General features: G+C 40.3%; 2 protein-coding genes across 6 annotated transcripts in view; one reads left to right on the forward strand and one right to left on the reverse strand.

Moving 5' to 3' along the window:
* LOC134620373 (prothrombin-like) overlaps positions 1–4,919 on the forward strand; it is a 40,408-nt gene extending 35,489 nt beyond the window's left edge. Inside the window, exons 11-15 of the mRNA XM_063466531.1 lie at positions 964–1,131; positions 1,208–1,381; positions 1,969–2,147; positions 2,384–2,454; positions 4,764–4,919. Coding sequence (XP_063322601.1) covers positions 964–1,131; positions 1,208–1,381; positions 1,969–2,147; positions 2,384–2,454; positions 4,764–4,919 — 748 coding nt within the window. The remainder of the gene's footprint in view (positions 1–963; positions 1,132–1,207; positions 1,382–1,968; positions 2,148–2,383; positions 2,455–4,763) is intronic.
* A 146-nt stretch (positions 4,920–5,065) lies between these two features.
* Positions 5,066–17,517, reverse strand: LOC134620352 (zinc finger protein ZFMSA12A-like). 5 transcript variants are annotated; one of them, XM_063466493.1, is made up of 12 exons: positions 17,410–17,517; positions 16,133–16,335; positions 15,204–15,272; positions 12,412–12,504; positions 12,222–12,320; positions 12,016–12,139; positions 11,626–11,926; positions 11,488–11,534; positions 10,480–10,592; positions 9,765–10,278; positions 8,241–8,696; positions 5,066–8,130 (listed from the first exon to the last, which is right to left on the reverse strand). In XM_063466493.1, the coding sequence occupies exons 1-12, from the start codon at positions 17,411–17,413 to the stop codon at positions 7,916–7,918; spliced, it is 2,238 nt and encodes a 745-aa protein (XP_063322563.1). In that variant the 5' UTR covers positions 17,414–17,517; the 3' UTR covers positions 5,066–7,915. The 5 variants fall into 5 exon arrangements, with proteins under 5 accessions (XP_063322563.1, XP_063322562.1, XP_063322561.1 ...); XM_063466492.1 differs by having other exon boundaries at positions 12,412–12,507; XM_063466491.1 differs by having other exon boundaries at positions 12,412–12,507; positions 15,192–15,272.
* Positions 17,518–17,544: the final 27 nt, after the last annotated feature.

Consider the following 17,544-nt stretch of genomic DNA (forward strand, 5'->3'; position numbering starts at 1 on the left):
GTTGAGGTCAATCCTTTAAGGTCAAAACAGAAAGAATGAGGAAAACAGAAGAAAGAATGAGAAAAGTGAAGGGCTCTGTTAGGTCTGTGCTTGCAGGCCTCGCTGATTCAAAGACTTACATTAAGTAACATCAAGCAAATAAATAAAAGTATGAGACAGGGAAGGTTTTCAGTATCTTTTCTTTGTTGCAAAAAAGCTGAGACAGATTTGAAAGTCATGCTGCCTGCCCAGGTTATGATGCAAAGGGTGGGCCAGGTCTTCCAGTTATTATGCATAGCCATACACCACAACCGTACTCATTTGGGTGACCTCTGTGTCAGCTGATGGAGGAATCTAAACAGTGGTAAGTGACAAATTAGTAATATGTATACATTCCACAGTGAGCAGTTAAATATTGAGGCCAAATAAATGTTCTGTTTGCAGGAACATATCTGAGATTACATCCGTCCCCTCACAAACAGTGCAATCCTGACACATTTGTTCTTCCCACTCAGATTGGTGTTTCTGTCTGCTCGAAAGCTCCTGAAGGGTGGTGCAGTCAACAAGTGTCCATTGTCCATGGTTCGCTGGCTTTTAATCGACTCAGCGAGCTTGTCCATAGATTTGTCCAAACTTAGATTCTCCATAACGACAGCTGGAACAGCTCAAGTTTTTTCCACTGTAGATCCAACAGAATCTACAGGCCTCACTCTGCCCATTAGAACTGTCAGAGCAAACATCCAATGAAGATTCTCCTTTGCCAAGAATATACCGGAAAGAAGAAACATCAATAGCTTTTAAATCTTGACAATGTCCTTAGAAAACACACCGAGCAAGAAAAATTGACTCACTACAATTAATCAATAAAAGAAAAAAGGTTGTGGGATCCTGCCAATCAGAAATAAATAAAAGAACCATTAAGATACAAACTGTTTGTGACTCAACTTATATTTCTAACTCAATAAATAATTTTGTTGTTTGCAGGCAGGTGATGCTGTACAAGCGTAGCCCACAGGAGTTATTGTGTGGAGCCAGTCTGATCAGTGATCAGTGGATCCTCACCGCAGCTCACTGCATCCTTTACCCACCCTGGAACAAGAACTTCACTGTCAACGATATACTGGCCCGCCTGGGAAAACACAGAAGCAACATGTAAAAAGGCGTGTCTGTCTTAATTATCATTAGTTTCATTTGAAGGCCTGTTGACATTATTTAAACCTTTTTCTAGGTTTGAGCGTAACATTGAGAAGATTGTGGCAATTGATGAAATCATTGTCCACCCCAAGTACAACTGGAAGGAAAACCTGAACTGTGACATCGCTCTGCTGCACATGAGAAGGCCGGTCATATTCACTGATAAGATCCATCCTATCTGCCTGCCCAACAAGACGGTCGCCAAGTTGTAAGACAAACGCAACATTTTCAACCAATTACAAGTTGACAAGTTCAGACCAAATTCTTTAATTATAATTCCCACCAAATGAAAGGAAACAAGTGAAAATGTGTCTTGAATGGAGAATTAAATTTCCAGTTCTGTCATGTGATCTGGAGCATTTCCATATGGGGGAGATTCTGGGTCCGACATAGAGCTCACTGGAGAGATTATTTTGTTCATATGGTGTTGAATGCTGCTAGAAATATTAATTGGGGAGGTATCGACACAGTTTATTATTGTGCCAAGGACTTTGCCTAAAGTACTGAGTAAACAACAATTTGATTAAATCAAGTCAGGTCCTCAAACTTGGTCACATAGCTATTTCTACATAGATATCGATTTTCCTTTTCTCCAGTTATCCTGCAGGGGGATAAAAGATTCTTCAGATCCCACAGATTCCTTCTGTCTTATTGGAAAGTCTAAAGTAATGCAAAGACTGTGCCAGTAGAGGGTGCTATTAAGAACTGTGGTCAGAGACACTTTGGTTCAGTGAGGTTTATACTATGGACGGTGACAGGCCTTGTGAGATATCTGACTGGTATTTTTTCCGGCAGTCTGATGTCTGAAGGCTTTAAGGGCCGAGTTACCGGGTGGGGGAGCCTGAAGGAAAGCTGGAACCCTGCAGTGAGAAAATTAGCATCAGTCCTTCAGCAAATCCACCTACCGATAGTGGACCAGAACATCTGCCGCAACTCCACTTCAGTCAAGATCACAGACAACATGTTCTGTGCTGGTAAAACAAAACAAAAGAGTTTCCACATTTGTTCAACAAGAAAATGCTTGTTTATATTTTATTTCTGGCTTATTTTTGGTCCAACTGTTTGATCCTGAATAAACCCTTGGTGTGCTGAGTGATGCTGCCGTCTCATCGGCTGTACTGAATGGAATTTGTCTGTTTCTCTCAGGATGATCCTGGATCTCCTGAAGGTGTCATAGTTTCTCTGTAATTACAGTCTCTGTGTGTTTCAGGTTATAAACCAGACGAAAACCATCGTGGAGACGCCTGTGAGGGAGACAGTGGTGGACCTTTTGTGATGAAGGTGAGAATCACAATGAAAGAAGAACAACTAATGGTAGATTAAGTCTCCTCTACCATTTCTTATCATTAGATAACATCTGGTTTATATTTCAAGCAGATGTTTAATAAAATATTTGTTAAATAAATTATAAGACCGACGGCACGGGAACACACAGAAGTGAAGGCACTGTAAGACAGTTACAGAGTGATACAGTAGCACTGTAAAACACAGTGTATTAACACTTAAACAGATTTTACTATGTTCTGTTCAGTGCTTTGTAACGTTTAATGTAAAACATATACATTAATTTAATCTGCTAAAAATTCAGGGCATTGTTTTAATTAACACATAGTAATAAATAAAGCCAAAATAACATCTCTGATGGACAGAGTCTCCCACCCCATGCATGTAAATGTTGCTGAACTGCAGAGCTGCTTCAGTGACAGACTGCTGCATCCTAGATGCATGAAGGAGCGTTTCCGCCGGTCCTTCCTCCCTGCAGCTGTCAGACTGTACAATCAGAACTGCTCCCAACAAACACAGATGTCTACATCAGCGCTGTAACAACTTCTACTGTTATAACTTGCACATTACTTTTCTCACTAACTTATTGGAAGTTACATGTCTACTTTTTAATGCACAGGTACAATAAACAATCTGCACTTTTCTAATTATTCTAAATATTCTGAACTATTTAAACATCTTTCAGTATCCTGCTCCATTTGCACACTATGTGTACGCTAATTTAAATAACTGTACAGTACTCTGCTCTGGTAACTATTGTCCATGATGTAAATATGTAAAAATTGTGCTTCTGTTCTGTGTCCTGCTCTGTTTGTATATGTGTGTTTTTGCTGCTGATACAACCAAATTTCCCCTTGTGGGACAATTAAAGGATTATTCTATTCTATTCTATTCTATTCTATTCTATTCTATAAAATACGTACACAGTGGATTAACTGTTACATATAGAATCAAATTAACATTTATATCCAAAATTAATGATTTCTTGGTCATAAGTTGAACAACAGTGTAATTAGACTTTTGTTCTTGACACGTTAAAAATGTTAAACATTTCCTGAAAATCTATCTGGACATTAACAGTATTTTATGGCTATAATATGTTTTACCACAACCCAGATATATAAAATTACTGAAAATGCTAAATGTTTTTATTAGGAATTACCAATGCTTTGTTTGACCTGTGCCAAAGTCATACAGCCATGCTTTCTCCAACTAAATTCGGAGTCACACAGGCCTAGAGACCAGATGATAACTCCATGTCAAAGGTTTCATTTTTCAAAGGAAAAATGTGTATTGTCTGGGACACCTATGATGATTTGATTCACACAGTTTGTTCAGGATTTATTATGTGATTTTATTTATCGCTTTATCTCCGTATTTCTTTCATGTAGTTGATTATAAATTATTTTTGTGGTCTTTAAATCACTAGGTTTTGAAAAGTGCCACACAACACTGATTTTATTATTATTAATATTAGTGTTAAAACATATACACTGCACAATCATACACCAATATTTCACTGGATTGCCTTTAGCTTCGATGACGGCACACATTCTCTCTGGCATTGTTTCAGTAACGTTATGCAGTTCACGTTCAGGTCGCCTACTAATGGGAAGGTTGTTGGTTTGATCCCTGTCTGCGTGCCAAATACCCTTTGGGCACTTTGGCACCAGAAACCTTCATCCAAAAGGTAGGAACTGAAACTCACTATTCACTAGTGAGGATTCCCAGCTGGTGAGGCATATTGGGCAAATTTCTTAAAGCTACACAGCTGTTTAGTCCCATATGAAACATACTTGTGTTGTTCTTTGGAATGGCCTTTTTTCTGGCAGGATCTTTAAACATAGGGTTCCCAAACCGTTTCTTCAACATCGGCCCAGAACGTCATCAATTTTATTGTCCAAAGTTGAATTTAAAACTTAAAGGCAGATTTGAAGATACTTCTCATAACAACAATATAACATATTAAAAAGCAGAGTTTTTTGCCAACTCTAGACAGGGCGGATAGTAACAAGAAGTTGAATAACTATGTAATCTTCAGATATGCCTAATTGGCAGCCTAAATCTTCATTTATTTTCTTACAATATAGAGTAAAGCAATACGTACTCACAGTTAAGTGTTGTTTGGCATTTTTGCTTAAAAAGAGAAAAAAAGTAGTTAAAATATTTATAGATAAACACTGAGTTTTTCTTTCTTTCAGCTCTGAAAAGTCCTTTCTACCATTTACAAAAGGTTCAATCTGAGAATTTAGAACAGTTGCCTTTGCAAACAATGAGTCTTATTTTGAAACTGTCTTCCTGTGCAGCACCCGGCAGAGAACCGCTGGTATCAGATCGGCATCGTGTCATGGAGTGAGGGCTGCGATCGCGATGGGAAATACAACTTCTACACTCACCTGTTCAGGATGACCAGGTGGATAGGCAAAGTTATTGAAAAGATGAGAGGAGGCGATGATGAGTAGACACAAACCATCAACGTCAATCACTTCACATTCAACCCTGTTAAGCAACATGGCCCCAATAAAGATTGTCATCGCATTGTACCCTGGCCTCTGGTGTTATTCAAGCCTTGGTTTGACCTGCAGCAATAAGAGTCAGAGAGTTAAAGTCCCATCAGAGCAGCTTTTATATGAACAAAGATAGAAAATCAAACCGGCAGAAGGAGGTCAAAGTTCACGCTCAGATACAAACAAGATAGCACAAACAGCCATCTTTACATTTAAGGTGACAGCAGTCACTACAGTGGCAGGCATGGCCTCATAGTCCATTACTATTCTGATAAACAACATATTCTAAACCAGGATTTATTACAAAGACATAACACATGTGTGATATGTTGATAATACTGTAATTTATTAAGGCAATGACGCTGTGTAAACTGAATTTCCCATTCTGACCATTTAACCAAATAAGCCAATGTGATCTTAGGAGTTCCTCTGGAGATTTTTCCAGAAGTTTGTAGCAACCAGCCAACAGATTAACAGTTAACATAAACAGAGGTTATAGCTGCACTGTACATCCCTGTACTGTTTATTCATACATGACAGAGGCTCTAAAGTGTTCTCATTATGTTTGTTTACTCCTGAATCATCTTCATCTGTTGACCATGAAAATGGTCAACAGATGAAGTAGATTAAGAAACTTGTGGTTCCTTCCAACATTTGCCAAATAAAGGCCAAAAGGTCTCCTTAGTCTGCAGCTGGATGGACTAAAACTCCAACATCTGGGAATGCAGTTGAAGATCAGAGCCTGACAGAGGTGGAGAAGCTCCTCATGAACCTGCATCGCAAGCTGCAGTCCAAGATGATGGGAGTTAAAATCTGTTGGCAGGATAAGGGACCCATTGAAGATGCTCTGTTATTTAGACTCAGATTTGGTGTTTCAGATTGTGTGCGTATTCCTGCCTTAGAGGCTAACTGTTTTGGGTGAGAAGACAAGATTTTGGTTGTTTAATTTCCCCGATTTAGTTATCTCCATTCTTTATAATTTAACTAAGTAGAGCACAATTGCTGAAAAGTGCCACAAGGTGGAGCCCCGTTCTTTGCTGTGCTCAACTAGAGTTAAAGCACAATACAAAACAATGATTTTTTTGTATAAACATGAAAAACTGAACTTTCCAAGAAGACTATTGGAGGACTGTAAAATGAAGGCTGAGTTCAGACAGCTGAAAACTTTAAAAACTTGTTTGAGTTGATCTTGTTATACCACATAATAATACCAACTACAGATAGACAAACAAAGAGGTTTGTAGTTTGGTGTATATTTCAGATTAAGGACATAGGCTGGAACAATTTTTGTACATGTAAACAGAGTCAGTGACACAAATTGATTTAACACTTTGTTTCACAGCAGAGTAAACATTAACATGCTCCAGTTGACCTCGGGGTCCACAGGGTTCACCGGGTCACGTTTAAGATCACCAAAATAACACTTTAACATCTTTTTAAGTTCATATCATGAAAAAATGGCCTTTTATTATCCTATTAGTGTAAGCACTTCCCACCAATGTGAAACTAACAGATTAGTGATGTAGTAATGTAACGTGTCACTGTACAAGAAAACAGTCATTCATTATATTTACTACCAACAGAACCTGAAGCAACGGACCCTGGACTTACTCCACTAACAGCAGCAGTCCCCAACCCCCGAGCCTCGGACCGGTACCGGTCCGTGAGTCGTTTGGTACCAGGCCGCGCGAGTTGAGGCTCAGGTGTGAAATGTATGGTTTTCAGGGTTTTTATTGGTTTTCAGCGTTATTTTGTTATCGTTTTTATCGTTAACTCGGTTTTCCTGGGTCTTTTCACGTGTGTTATGAAAAATTCTCTTTTTTCGGGACCGGTACTAGCTTTATTTTGTTGTATTTATCCGCGACACCTTAAAGGCCGGTCCGTGAAAATATTGTCGGGCATAAACCGGTCCGTGGCGCAAAAAAGGTTGGGGACCGCTGACTAACAGGACAGCGTATTCAGCTTCACTGCTCATCAGTAAAGCTTGCGGTGATGCAGCTGTGAACTGAGCGGCAAATATTAGAATTTTCTTTGTAAAACGTTAGAAAAATCTGACATTTTTTGACCAACAGCTGGAAACTGAGTGAAATTTAGTTTCAATACAAAATGAGAGACCAGAAAATTTACTTTATCGATACTGAATTTGAATTAATCAAGTTTTTACCTGCAATGTTAAAAATTTATTATGTTCCATGTATTTTATATTTACCTTTTTAAACATTAAAAAAATTTATACTCTAATATTTATTTATACATTACTGACATTTTTGCTAACTTAGTCGAGACTTAAGAGTGAAACATTTACTTTCATATTTCATGTCATTCACAAAATATTAAAAATATGTCATGTAAAATATTTATTATGCTCATTGTTATTAATTAGTATTTATTTATTATTATTTCTATAAATCTTGAGTATGATTACCTAATTACTGTTTTTTAATAATTAATTAATACTTTTATGAAATAATACGTATGTGTTTTCAACTTTATTTGATTTTTGACCTTGTGTATTAGGTGAGCAGTCGATTGTGTTGTCATTTACATTTTTCATACATTGGAAGATTTTTTCCATTTATAGTAAAATAAAAATGTTTGAATTTAAGAAAAACGTAAATAAGAGCATGTCAATAAAAACACATCAGTAAAAATGTTTTAAGTAAAATACAAATAAAATATTCATAAACATTCAAAATAAAGTTTCTTTGATTTGTGAATTAATGTGAATTAATCAAACTCGCTTCATCAGCTGAAGTTGCAGAACTGCTTTCTGTTGTTTTCAGCTGTTAGTTTTGCCTGTAAATCAGATCCACGCAGATCACCTGCTCCCACCTCAAACTGCATCACCACAAGTCGACTCAGACTCGGGAATCTGCGATTGATTCACTCACTGCAGGAATGAACGCATGAAACTCGTACAACGCACACACAGTTCTGATTTAAGCACATCCTCAGGGTTCCTCGGCCACCTGCACTGCCGCCACCTCACCGTCGGCAGTCCGGTGTGTGAGCAGGTGTCTGTTCAGGTGAGTTTTGCGGGTGTAGCTCTTGGTGCAGAAGGTGCAGGCGTAGGGACGGATGTTGCTGTGGGACAACATGTGTTTCTTCAGGTCAAACTTCCTCCGTAAACATTTCCCGCACTCCGGACACGAGAACGGCTTCTCTCCTGGAAAACAGACCGAGAGGCGGTCAGGTTCAGAACCAGCACAAAAGCATCTGGAGTTTCGACAGCATATCTTTGTGTACCGTGATCATGTGACCAGCTTCCTGTCTTACCTGTGTGTATCCTCCGGTGCTCAGTCAGGTGACAGGAAATGGAGAAGGCCTTCCCGCAGTCCTGGCAGACATAGGGCCGCTCGCCCGTGTGCGTCCTCATGTGTTTCTGGAGGTCACCGCCAGATGGCCAGCCTTTACCGCACACCGTGCACACGTACGGCCGCTCCCCGGTGTGCCGCCGCACGTGCACGTTGAGGCCGGCGAGCGCGGTGAAGTCTTTGGAGCAGTAGGGGCAGCGGTAGGGCCGCTCCCCAGTGTGTGTCCTCAGGTGGCCCTCCAGGCCGTCGCGGGTCTTGAAGCGCTTACCGCACTGCGAGCACAGGAAGCGGCTCTCAGCGGTGTGGGTCGCCCGGTGGGACTGCAGGCCCGTGAGCGAGCCGTATGTCTTGCTGCACAGGTCGCACTGGTACGAGCGGAAGGTGTGTGTGCGCTGGTGGATACGAAGCTGGGTCACCCCTGGAGACACAAACATTTAAACACGCGTTTAACCTCCTCTGGGAAGAGGAGACTCACATCATGGATGTGTGTTAGTATGGATCAGAATCTCTAAGGAATGTTTTCATCACCTTTGTTCAATCTGCGCGACACAGAAATAAGAAACAAGGACTGGATGCAGGACTAATAAGGTGTACCTAATAAAATGACAGTGAGTATAAATGCCATTTTTTTCATTAAGCTTGTGTTGTTTCCTTTTTGCGTAAAAATCAGATGTGCATCGAGAGCTGCCACACTGGATGTAATGAAACCCTTTCTTAAATCCTGCAGCTGCTTTTACAAAGTGGATTATGATCTGAAAATGTTTTCCTTTCCCAAGATGAGCTCTACAAATTCTCTATAGGCTCTGTTCACGTGCTTGTTTTACAGCAGCTGGCAGCAAACTGCTAGTGACCAAAACACTGACGACTCGCTGTGTAATACCTCTTTGAGACTATTTTCATGTTTTTTTCCGTAGCACACAGTGGTTACCGGGGGAGGGGGGCTGTATAGCGTCACGCATCGAAAACAGCGGGCAAGTAAACAGTACATGGTTAACAATCATGTGACTGCAAAACCTGAGCAGGTCTGAGGAAAAGTAAAAAAATAAAAGTATAGCGCTCAATTATTTCGAGGGCTATATATTATGTCGCTTCAGGGTTAATGGGATGAAAAATAATTATTCTTTCTTGGAAAATACATTTTCAGATGATGACGGTTGTTGATAAGCAGGCTTTTCGTTTTTTAACATTGTATTGTAGCTCTGAAATGGAAAATAATTATAAAGGAAACTAATGAAAGCAACAGACTCTTGACTGTTTTAGAGCAGCAGCTCAACAGCAATGTTTTGTTCCACCGTCATCCTTTTTCCCAGAAACATCTTAAACAGAGGGCTGACTCAGATGAACTTGATGTAAACCTGCTGTTTGCTGCTCACTGAGTGAGTCAAACACACACAGCCGCCTCGCTGAGCTGTCAAATCCAGATCTGCTGCAGAGGTCAATGGAAAGGGCTCTGAGTTAGTGGGGTTCACCGATTTCAGTGGTCTACCTGAGAAGGTCTGGTCACAGAAGCGGCAGTTGTAGCGGAGCTTCGCCCCCTCCACCGAGTGCGTCTGCAGGTGTCGCAGCAGTCGCGTCTGTGAGCTGAACGTCTGATCACACATGGTGCAGGTGAGGTCGGGCAGCCGGTGCTGCAGCCGATGGGCGTCCCTCTCCTTGGCCGACTCGAACACCTTGTTACACCGGCTGCAGGTGAAGCCTCCCTTGTCCAGGTGCGTCTGCTTGTGATTGGTCAGGCTGGATAGGTGGTGGAACTCCTTGTCGCACTGGACGCAGTGGTAGATGGGGCGTGCCCGGTGTGTGCGCTGGTGCGACAGCAGCTCGGCTTTGGTCTTGAACATGGCGTTGCACTGGAAGCAGGACAGAGACCTGACAGGACGGGGAGGGGGGCTGTTCTGAGGGAGGCGGAGCTCTTTGTCAGCACCGCCAGGTTGAGTCTGTTCGAGCACCGATGTCGTTAAGGCTGAACCGCAGGACCTGTTGGTGCGTAGGTGTCGGATCACCTGCAGACAGTCAGACAAACATCTAAGGGAGTGATGTATATATGATGTATATATATGCATTTTTAATCTAAAATAAATAAATGTATTTCAATTTTTATGTGTGGTATCATTGATTTATTTTAAGATACTTTTTTTGTTGAAACAAACAAAACAGTGACCATATAATTACTGTCATGCCACACTGAGACACTGACACACTACCTGTGAGCGGTAGATGAAACATTTGCCACACTGAGGACACTTGTGAGCCACACGCTGGGAATTGTGGGAAATGCTGTGCAGCGCATTAGCTGTGACCTCTGAGCAGGAGAGATCTGATTGAAGAAAGACAGGAAGCTTTAATGACTTGGTTCAGTTTCTATAGCTTTGTCACAATTCTTAGGCTGCATCCTTTGAAGGACCCGGCCTTCGCAGTCTACGTGGGCCGGGTCCTGTGAAATAGGACGGTCTACCCTTCAGATTTGCGTCACCAGCTCTCTCAGTGGAGTTCAGTACTCTCAGCTGTCTGCTCCTTGCTATCTAAATTATAACAGGACATTGGAGAACATTCTCTACCATCTCACATTTCTGTTTAATCAGTTTACTGTTTGACATTTATTCAGCTGTGTGAAAACTATAACTTTAATCTCAGCCAAACTGATTTACTCAGGAACAAACAACACTGAAAAAAGCCAAACAATAACTTTTTAAAGTTATTTAATAACTTACATATCATGTTTAACCTGAGTAGCGAAAGACTGCGCAGGGTCTAGAAACAATGTGCTGGAGTCCACTGTTCTCACCGGCTCTAGTGAGCCTTGACCTCCCGGTCAGCTATCGAGCTGGTGGGTAACAGACGTCTCAGAAAACGTCGGAGCGCTTTTGCAAATATGTGATGTCTCAATAAACCAAGCAAATATTTGAAGTTTACACAGCTACATTCTCACCTGAAAATATCTTAAAAGTTTATTTTGTGACCCAGAAAGAGTCATATTAAAACTAAGCAGCTGCCGCCATTGTTGGAAACGGGAATTGGCTAGGCCGCGCTATGAATTCTGGGATAGCTTGGGCCACAAATGATACACCCGACCCATCTTTCAAGTATGGCTGTGATTTAAACAGCCTACAAATGCGGCCGCTGAAGGATGTGGCCTAGGAATTGGGACACAGCTTATATCTACGTGTGTGTGTGTGTGTGTGTGTGTGTGTGTGTGTGTGTGTGTGTGTTACCTGTGTCTTCTGATTGGTTGATAATGTCTTCACATGAGTCCCTCAACCTGTCAGGCAAAAGCTGGTTATATTTTGGCTCTGAGGACTCTGAGGGATCCAGGATTACTTAAAAAACAAACAAACAAAAAAAGGTCTCACCTGTCCACCTCCACAACCACAGGTGTGACTGCACATTCATTGCTGACTGCTGCCGAGCTCTCATTGGACGCCTCCAGCTCTGAACCAATCACAGTCTCCTCGATCTCTTCCTGCTCGTCCTCTGTTATCACCACCACCTCCACCTTCACCAGCTCCACGTCCAGCTGCAAGGGGCTACTAACCTCAGGTAGCACATCTGATTGGATCTCCGTTTCAGGTGGAGGAGGGTTGGGATTGATCAGTTTAGTGAAAAGGGGGTGGGACCACACTGACAGGAGGGTCTCCTCTGTATCACAACCGACTAAGAAATAAAAAAACAACAACATTAAAGATCAGCAAAACTGAGTCTGATTCTCATTTAATTTGATTAGTTCTTGATTACTTATTTACCTGTCGCCAGTGCCTGTCCCTGTAAAGAGCTCTGATTGGTCAGCAGCTCCCTCAGATCATCCTTGTCCGCCTTCTGCAGACAGTCCTCCAGCCCAGAGGGGGCAGCATCCAACCAGGAGGCAGCCTGAGATGGATGAATGGCCACATAAATGAAAATGAAATACAGCAGAATTACTAGATTGACTGTTCAAGGTTTCACTGATCACCTGTTTGAAGTCGGGAACAGGAAAGAGCTGCTCGATCCTGGACAGAAAGTCAGATATGAGGGACTGGAGGGCGGAGTCAAACCTCTGGTCAAACACCTCCTGGAAGACAAGCACAGAGAGAGGTGAATGATGGACGGATTGAATAATGAAGCTTTGTGTGAAGCTGATAATTCAAGGTGGCAGCTCTGACCTGTAGGAGGCGTTGAGAATTGTCTGGACTCTTTGTCAATTTGTCGGTGAGTGTCAACAAAGCAGACCAGCATTCGCTTACGTCTTCATCCAGCTGCTGAGAGAACAGACGAGACACAAAAAGAAACTTTTATTTTCAGCAACAACTGAGGACATCAGCCAATAGTTACTGTTATTTTTCTAGTTATTATTTTATGAGTGGTCCTATCATTAATGATGCTAGTTTTTATTAGTCTCCAAGCATTTTTCTGCTTAATAATTTTTCTAATAATAATTTTTCTGCTTATTTCTTGTCATTTTCTAAGATTTGTTTCCATTGTTGATTCTAGCTGTTAATTCTTGGCCAAATGAGCACAAGAAGAAACCATTAAATATTTTTTCCTAAAATAATGTCTCGGTATATGGTATGCATTACCATAGTTTTCTTATGGTAATGCTAATACAGTCGTGTGAGAAAATTAGGACACCCTATGAAAGCCTGTAAATTTTAAAATATATCTGGACATATGGATATTTAATATCAATTTTAATGATACTGAGGGATCCAAATAATATAATTAAACAATTAAAAATAAGAAAAGCCTTTTTAAAACTTTATGTGAAATGTAATTTAAAAGACAATTTCTGGTGAGGAATAAATTAGGACACCCCCACCCGTTATCCCACTTAAAATGGTTAAAATCACACACAGGTGTGTCACGTCAGGTGCACATGATCAGTACATCTTTACCCATCATTTTAAAGGAGCCTTGCCATTTTAAACCTCAGATTTAGTTTGGTGGTCTCCTGACTGTTGAAGTGTTGAAGTGAGCGCCATGGTGAGATCTAAGAGCTGTCTGATGCCCTCAGAAAGAAGATTGTGTCCGCTTATGAGCCTGGTAAGAGATTCAAAAAGATCTCAAAAGAATTTGACATCAGCCATTCCACCATCTGGAAAATTGTTTACAAGTGGAGGACATTCAAAACAACTGCCACCATGCCCAGGTCTGGCCGTCCAAGCATATTCACCCGCAGAGCAGACGCTCAAAGAACTCATCAAAAATCCTAAAAATGTCATCATAGGAACTACAGCAGGCTCTGGCTACTGTCAACGTGAAAGTGCATGACTCTACTATCAGAAAGAGACTACACAGCTTCATGGGAAGTGTGCAAGGAGGAAACCTTTGCTCTCTAAGAGAAACATTAAGGCCAGACTGAAGTTTGCCAGAGCGAATGTAGACAAAGACCATGACTTCTGGAATAATGTTCTTTGGACAGATGGGTCTGAAACTGAATTAGACACCAGAACAGTAGACATGTTTGGCATAAACCAAATACAGCCTTCCAAGAAAAGAACCTCATACCAACTGAAGCATGGAGGTGGCAGTATTGTAGTTTGGGGATGCTTTGCTGCAGCAGCACCTGGCCAGCTCACCATCATAGAATCCATCATGAATTCTGTGTATCAGAGGGTGCTTGAAGAACATGTGAAACCATCTGTAAAAAAACATTAAAGCTGAAGTGGAACTGGACACTGCAACATGACGTTGCATGTCACGTGGGGTGACTTAAAACAGACTGTACATACCAGCCTCAAACATCTCATAACTGAAAGAATTCTGCATTGAGGAGTGGACCAAACTTGCTTCTGATCGATGTCAGAGACTGGTAAAAGTCTACAAAAGGCATCTCACTGAAGTTATATCAGCCAAAGGGGGCAACACTAGTTATTAGGGGGTAGGGTGTCCTAACTCTGTCCTCCATTAAAATACACATTTCTTTTTTTTTTATGTGTATTTTTTTGTTGGTGGTGTTGTTGTTTAATTGCAACTAAGTCACTTTCTTTTCCAGTAACATGAAAACATGATTGGACATTGATATGTGAACATTTCTTAATAAAGAGCAGATTATTTAATGGGGTGCCCTAATTTTCTCACATGACTGCATGAAAGGCAGCAGAAGTTCAACTGATAATGGAGAACAACGACATGGTTAATGTCATGAAGACCAATTGTACAATCGAAGTTTAGATATGGACGGCTGACAGCACGAAAACATCATAGCAATTCATTTAAAGAAGGAAATATTGAAATGTGCTGCATTAATGATTCACTGCTTTTTAACATATTAAAAAAATTCATTAGTTTAAATTGTTTGTAATTTAAATAAATATTACAATTAATGTTTAAAAAATGTAAACTAAATACAGATAGGAGGCATTTTCAGTTATTTAAAATATATATTTAAATACATTTTAGTGCATTGATAAAGGTGCAGGATGTTCCATCTTAAATATTTGTTATAAAATATTATATTGTTAATTAGAATTTTTTTTAAGCCAAAATAAAACACACAGGGCTGGTGTTGGTTTCCAACATTTATCAGATTGATTACACCATTAATCAATAAAGAGCTGGGGTGCAGTGAAGTGACACAGATCCTGTGAGCCGGTCCAGTTATCTCCCTGCTCTCTCTCCTGGGCTTCAGTACCTAGATTAACAGGCTTCAGGCCAGAGCAGCACAGAGAGCAAAGAGCTGCTTTTGGTATTAAATGAGAGAATTTCAAGTCATTATTTTTTTGTGAAAGGTCCCGATTTAGTGCTGCCCAAACATTTAACAAGCTCAAGTACTGTAGACACACACACTAACTATCAACCTGGTTTTCTTTTGCTTTTGTCATGAAATAAAGGATTTAATCAATTACTTCCAGTTAAGTGACTTTTCATGTTGAATCCTTTACTGAAATCACAGGAAACAGTTTGAATAAAAATAATTTTTAGACACAGTCGTAGTCTGAATTACTTGTGGTCTCACCGTTGCCTCAGAGTGGATCCTGTCTAGGTGGGAATGGATGGCAGCTGATTTTGGTTCTGACAACGTGACCTAAAGAAACAAAAAACACAACAACAAAAAACAACATAATCTGAAATGTCCCTTCAATGTTAAAAAGGAAAAGTAACACACTATATTTTGTTTAAAGTTTAGATTTTAACATTTAGTGATATACCTAACTATAAAATAACTCAAATGAAATTCAAATGAACCAAGAACAGAACCCTGAGGAACACCATGGAGAAAAAAAACCCCTATTTATTACATTTACATTGCTTATTTAACACTTGTGCATGAACTGTAACTGTTTCGTTCTCTAAACACTGTGGAAACTAGGAACTATCAATGTTAATATAAAACCATTTTGGGGACTTTGGGGGTTTTCTACTACAGACCAGGCACTCTGCAGCACAAGAGGAACCTTTAAGTAAAGTCTAGCCAGTATGCAACCGTCTTGATAGAGACTTCCGACACTTATTTCATCACTTGTTCAGAAGCTTTATTTATTTTAATATTGAAGGTCACTTGGAGATGAAAACTGCATCAGTATCTTTGTTGCTATTATACTAATACCCAGGTACACAGAGTATATGCTCCTCTCTCAGATGTTGTACAGCATGCATGACATATACATCACATACATCAGGTGTGGTCCTATTTTAGTTTCTTTGTCACGGTAACCTTCATCTTTCCAGTTATTTTAGAGAAGGAGAGGCACATTTCTCTACATCTGTAATGTAACTTCTTTTGAAATGTGTGGTCATGCCGTACAAATTTAATTAACACTTAAAGTTGTTATTCCTTATCCAGCCAACATAATGTGTTAAAAACAGGTGGGAAAAGGGAACTATTGGATAATTCATGAAACCTTCAAATTCAGGTGTTACATTCTCTCCTTGCAAAACGCCAACCTTTGCCCTCAGAGCCAGCAGCAGCAGACACCTCTGTCTGTCCGTCAGCAGTTGCGGGATGGCCTCAGTCACCAGGGAAACAAAGTCCTCCAGCATCCCATAATGCTTCACTATTTCGTGCCGTGCGACCTGCCACATTGCCGCTGTTAGCAGGCGGAGAGGCGGGACGAGGAGACGCAGGGAGGAGAGGGGGAGGAGGGAAGCTGCCGGAGAGGACAGGTTGACATGTCAGAGCAGGAAGCATCACTTATCTGGGTCAGTGTCAGGAGCTGATGCACGCACACCAACCAGGACTCTAATGTTATTCTTACTTAATGCAACTGTAACAATATGTAGGAAACTCACAATGTAACAGACGTTAGTTTGTCAGGGCAGGTAAATTAGAGATGTGCCCATATAAAATTTAAAAAAAAAAAGGCTCATTAAGGTGTGCCGCTTTGGCCACACCCTAATCAGATTGATAATTATTACAATTTATAAACAGACAAACTGTTATCAGTAAACAAATGAGGTGAAAATATTTCAGGAAGTTGAAGATCTTCTGATTAAACCAGAGAATTCCGAAGTTTGAAAAATGTAACTTGGGAGTTTGCCTGGCAAAAGAAGCTATCAAACTCTGTTAAAAAAAAAAATCTCAGTATTTTAAAAGTCAATGCTTATGATCGACTGAATGCATTTAATAAAACCGCACTAAACACATCTAAATAATTACAATATATAGTTTTAAATCTGCACAGTTTGATATAATATAGCTTTATTTAGACCTTAGAGTGTCATGTTTACCTTTAGTTCCATTGGTGATCGTTAAATATCAATCAGCTTGGTGTGTTGGTGAATTACAGCTTATTCTACTATTGTGAATGCACTGTTGGCAATATAGGGATTAGTGACTTACATGACAGCCAAACTGCTGCTAATTAACAGTTTAAATACCGTTAAAATACAAGCAGCCATCTGCCCAGTCTATCAGTGATATATACGACTTTTATCATAAGCAATCCACGCTTAAAGCGTTACAAATACGCCGAATTAAAGTGTAGCTACAATCGACTTATTATCAGCTGTTAGAGGCTAATCAATAAAGATTAACGTTTCAAAAACTGAGAACATATTTAAAGAGCAAAATCTTTGCATAGAGTTTGGTTAGTATGGGTGCATGCGCACAAGTTGGTGCTAGCTGGCTATCGCTCGGTAATTAACAAAAGAGACAAAAATCCTGATTTATTTTTAAAGAGCACCAGAATAACCGATAAGAGAACAGAGTAGTAAGCACATACCCATTCCGCGTGCAAACCCACTCACTGTAAGCCCAATGTTTTCCAAAATGTTAGCTACAGAGGCTAACGGTTAACTGTTTACAATACAGCTACCGACGGCTCCGCCCCCTTTATACCGGAACCTTTTTTGAAAAG

Source organism: Pelmatolapia mariae, linkage group LG23 (assembly GCF_036321145.2).
Source record: "Pelmatolapia mariae isolate MD_Pm_ZW linkage group LG23, Pm_UMD_F_2, whole genome shotgun sequence".
Taxonomy (NCBI): domain Eukaryota; kingdom Metazoa; phylum Chordata; class Actinopteri; order Cichliformes; family Cichlidae; genus Pelmatolapia; species Pelmatolapia mariae.

What these genes read in the sequence shown, in the direction of transcription:
- LOC134620352 (XM_063466491.1), bottom strand. An exon ending in CTGTTCCCGACTTCAAACAG is followed by an intron (nt 12,140 to 12,221) that starts GTGATCAGTGAA and finishes CATCCATCTCAG; the next exon opens with GCTGCCTCCTGGTTGGATGC. An exon ending in CAACCAATCAGAAGACACAG is followed by an intron (nt 10,593 to 11,487) that starts GTAACACACACA and finishes TTCTTCAATCAG; the next exon opens with ATCTCTCCTGCTCAGAGGTC.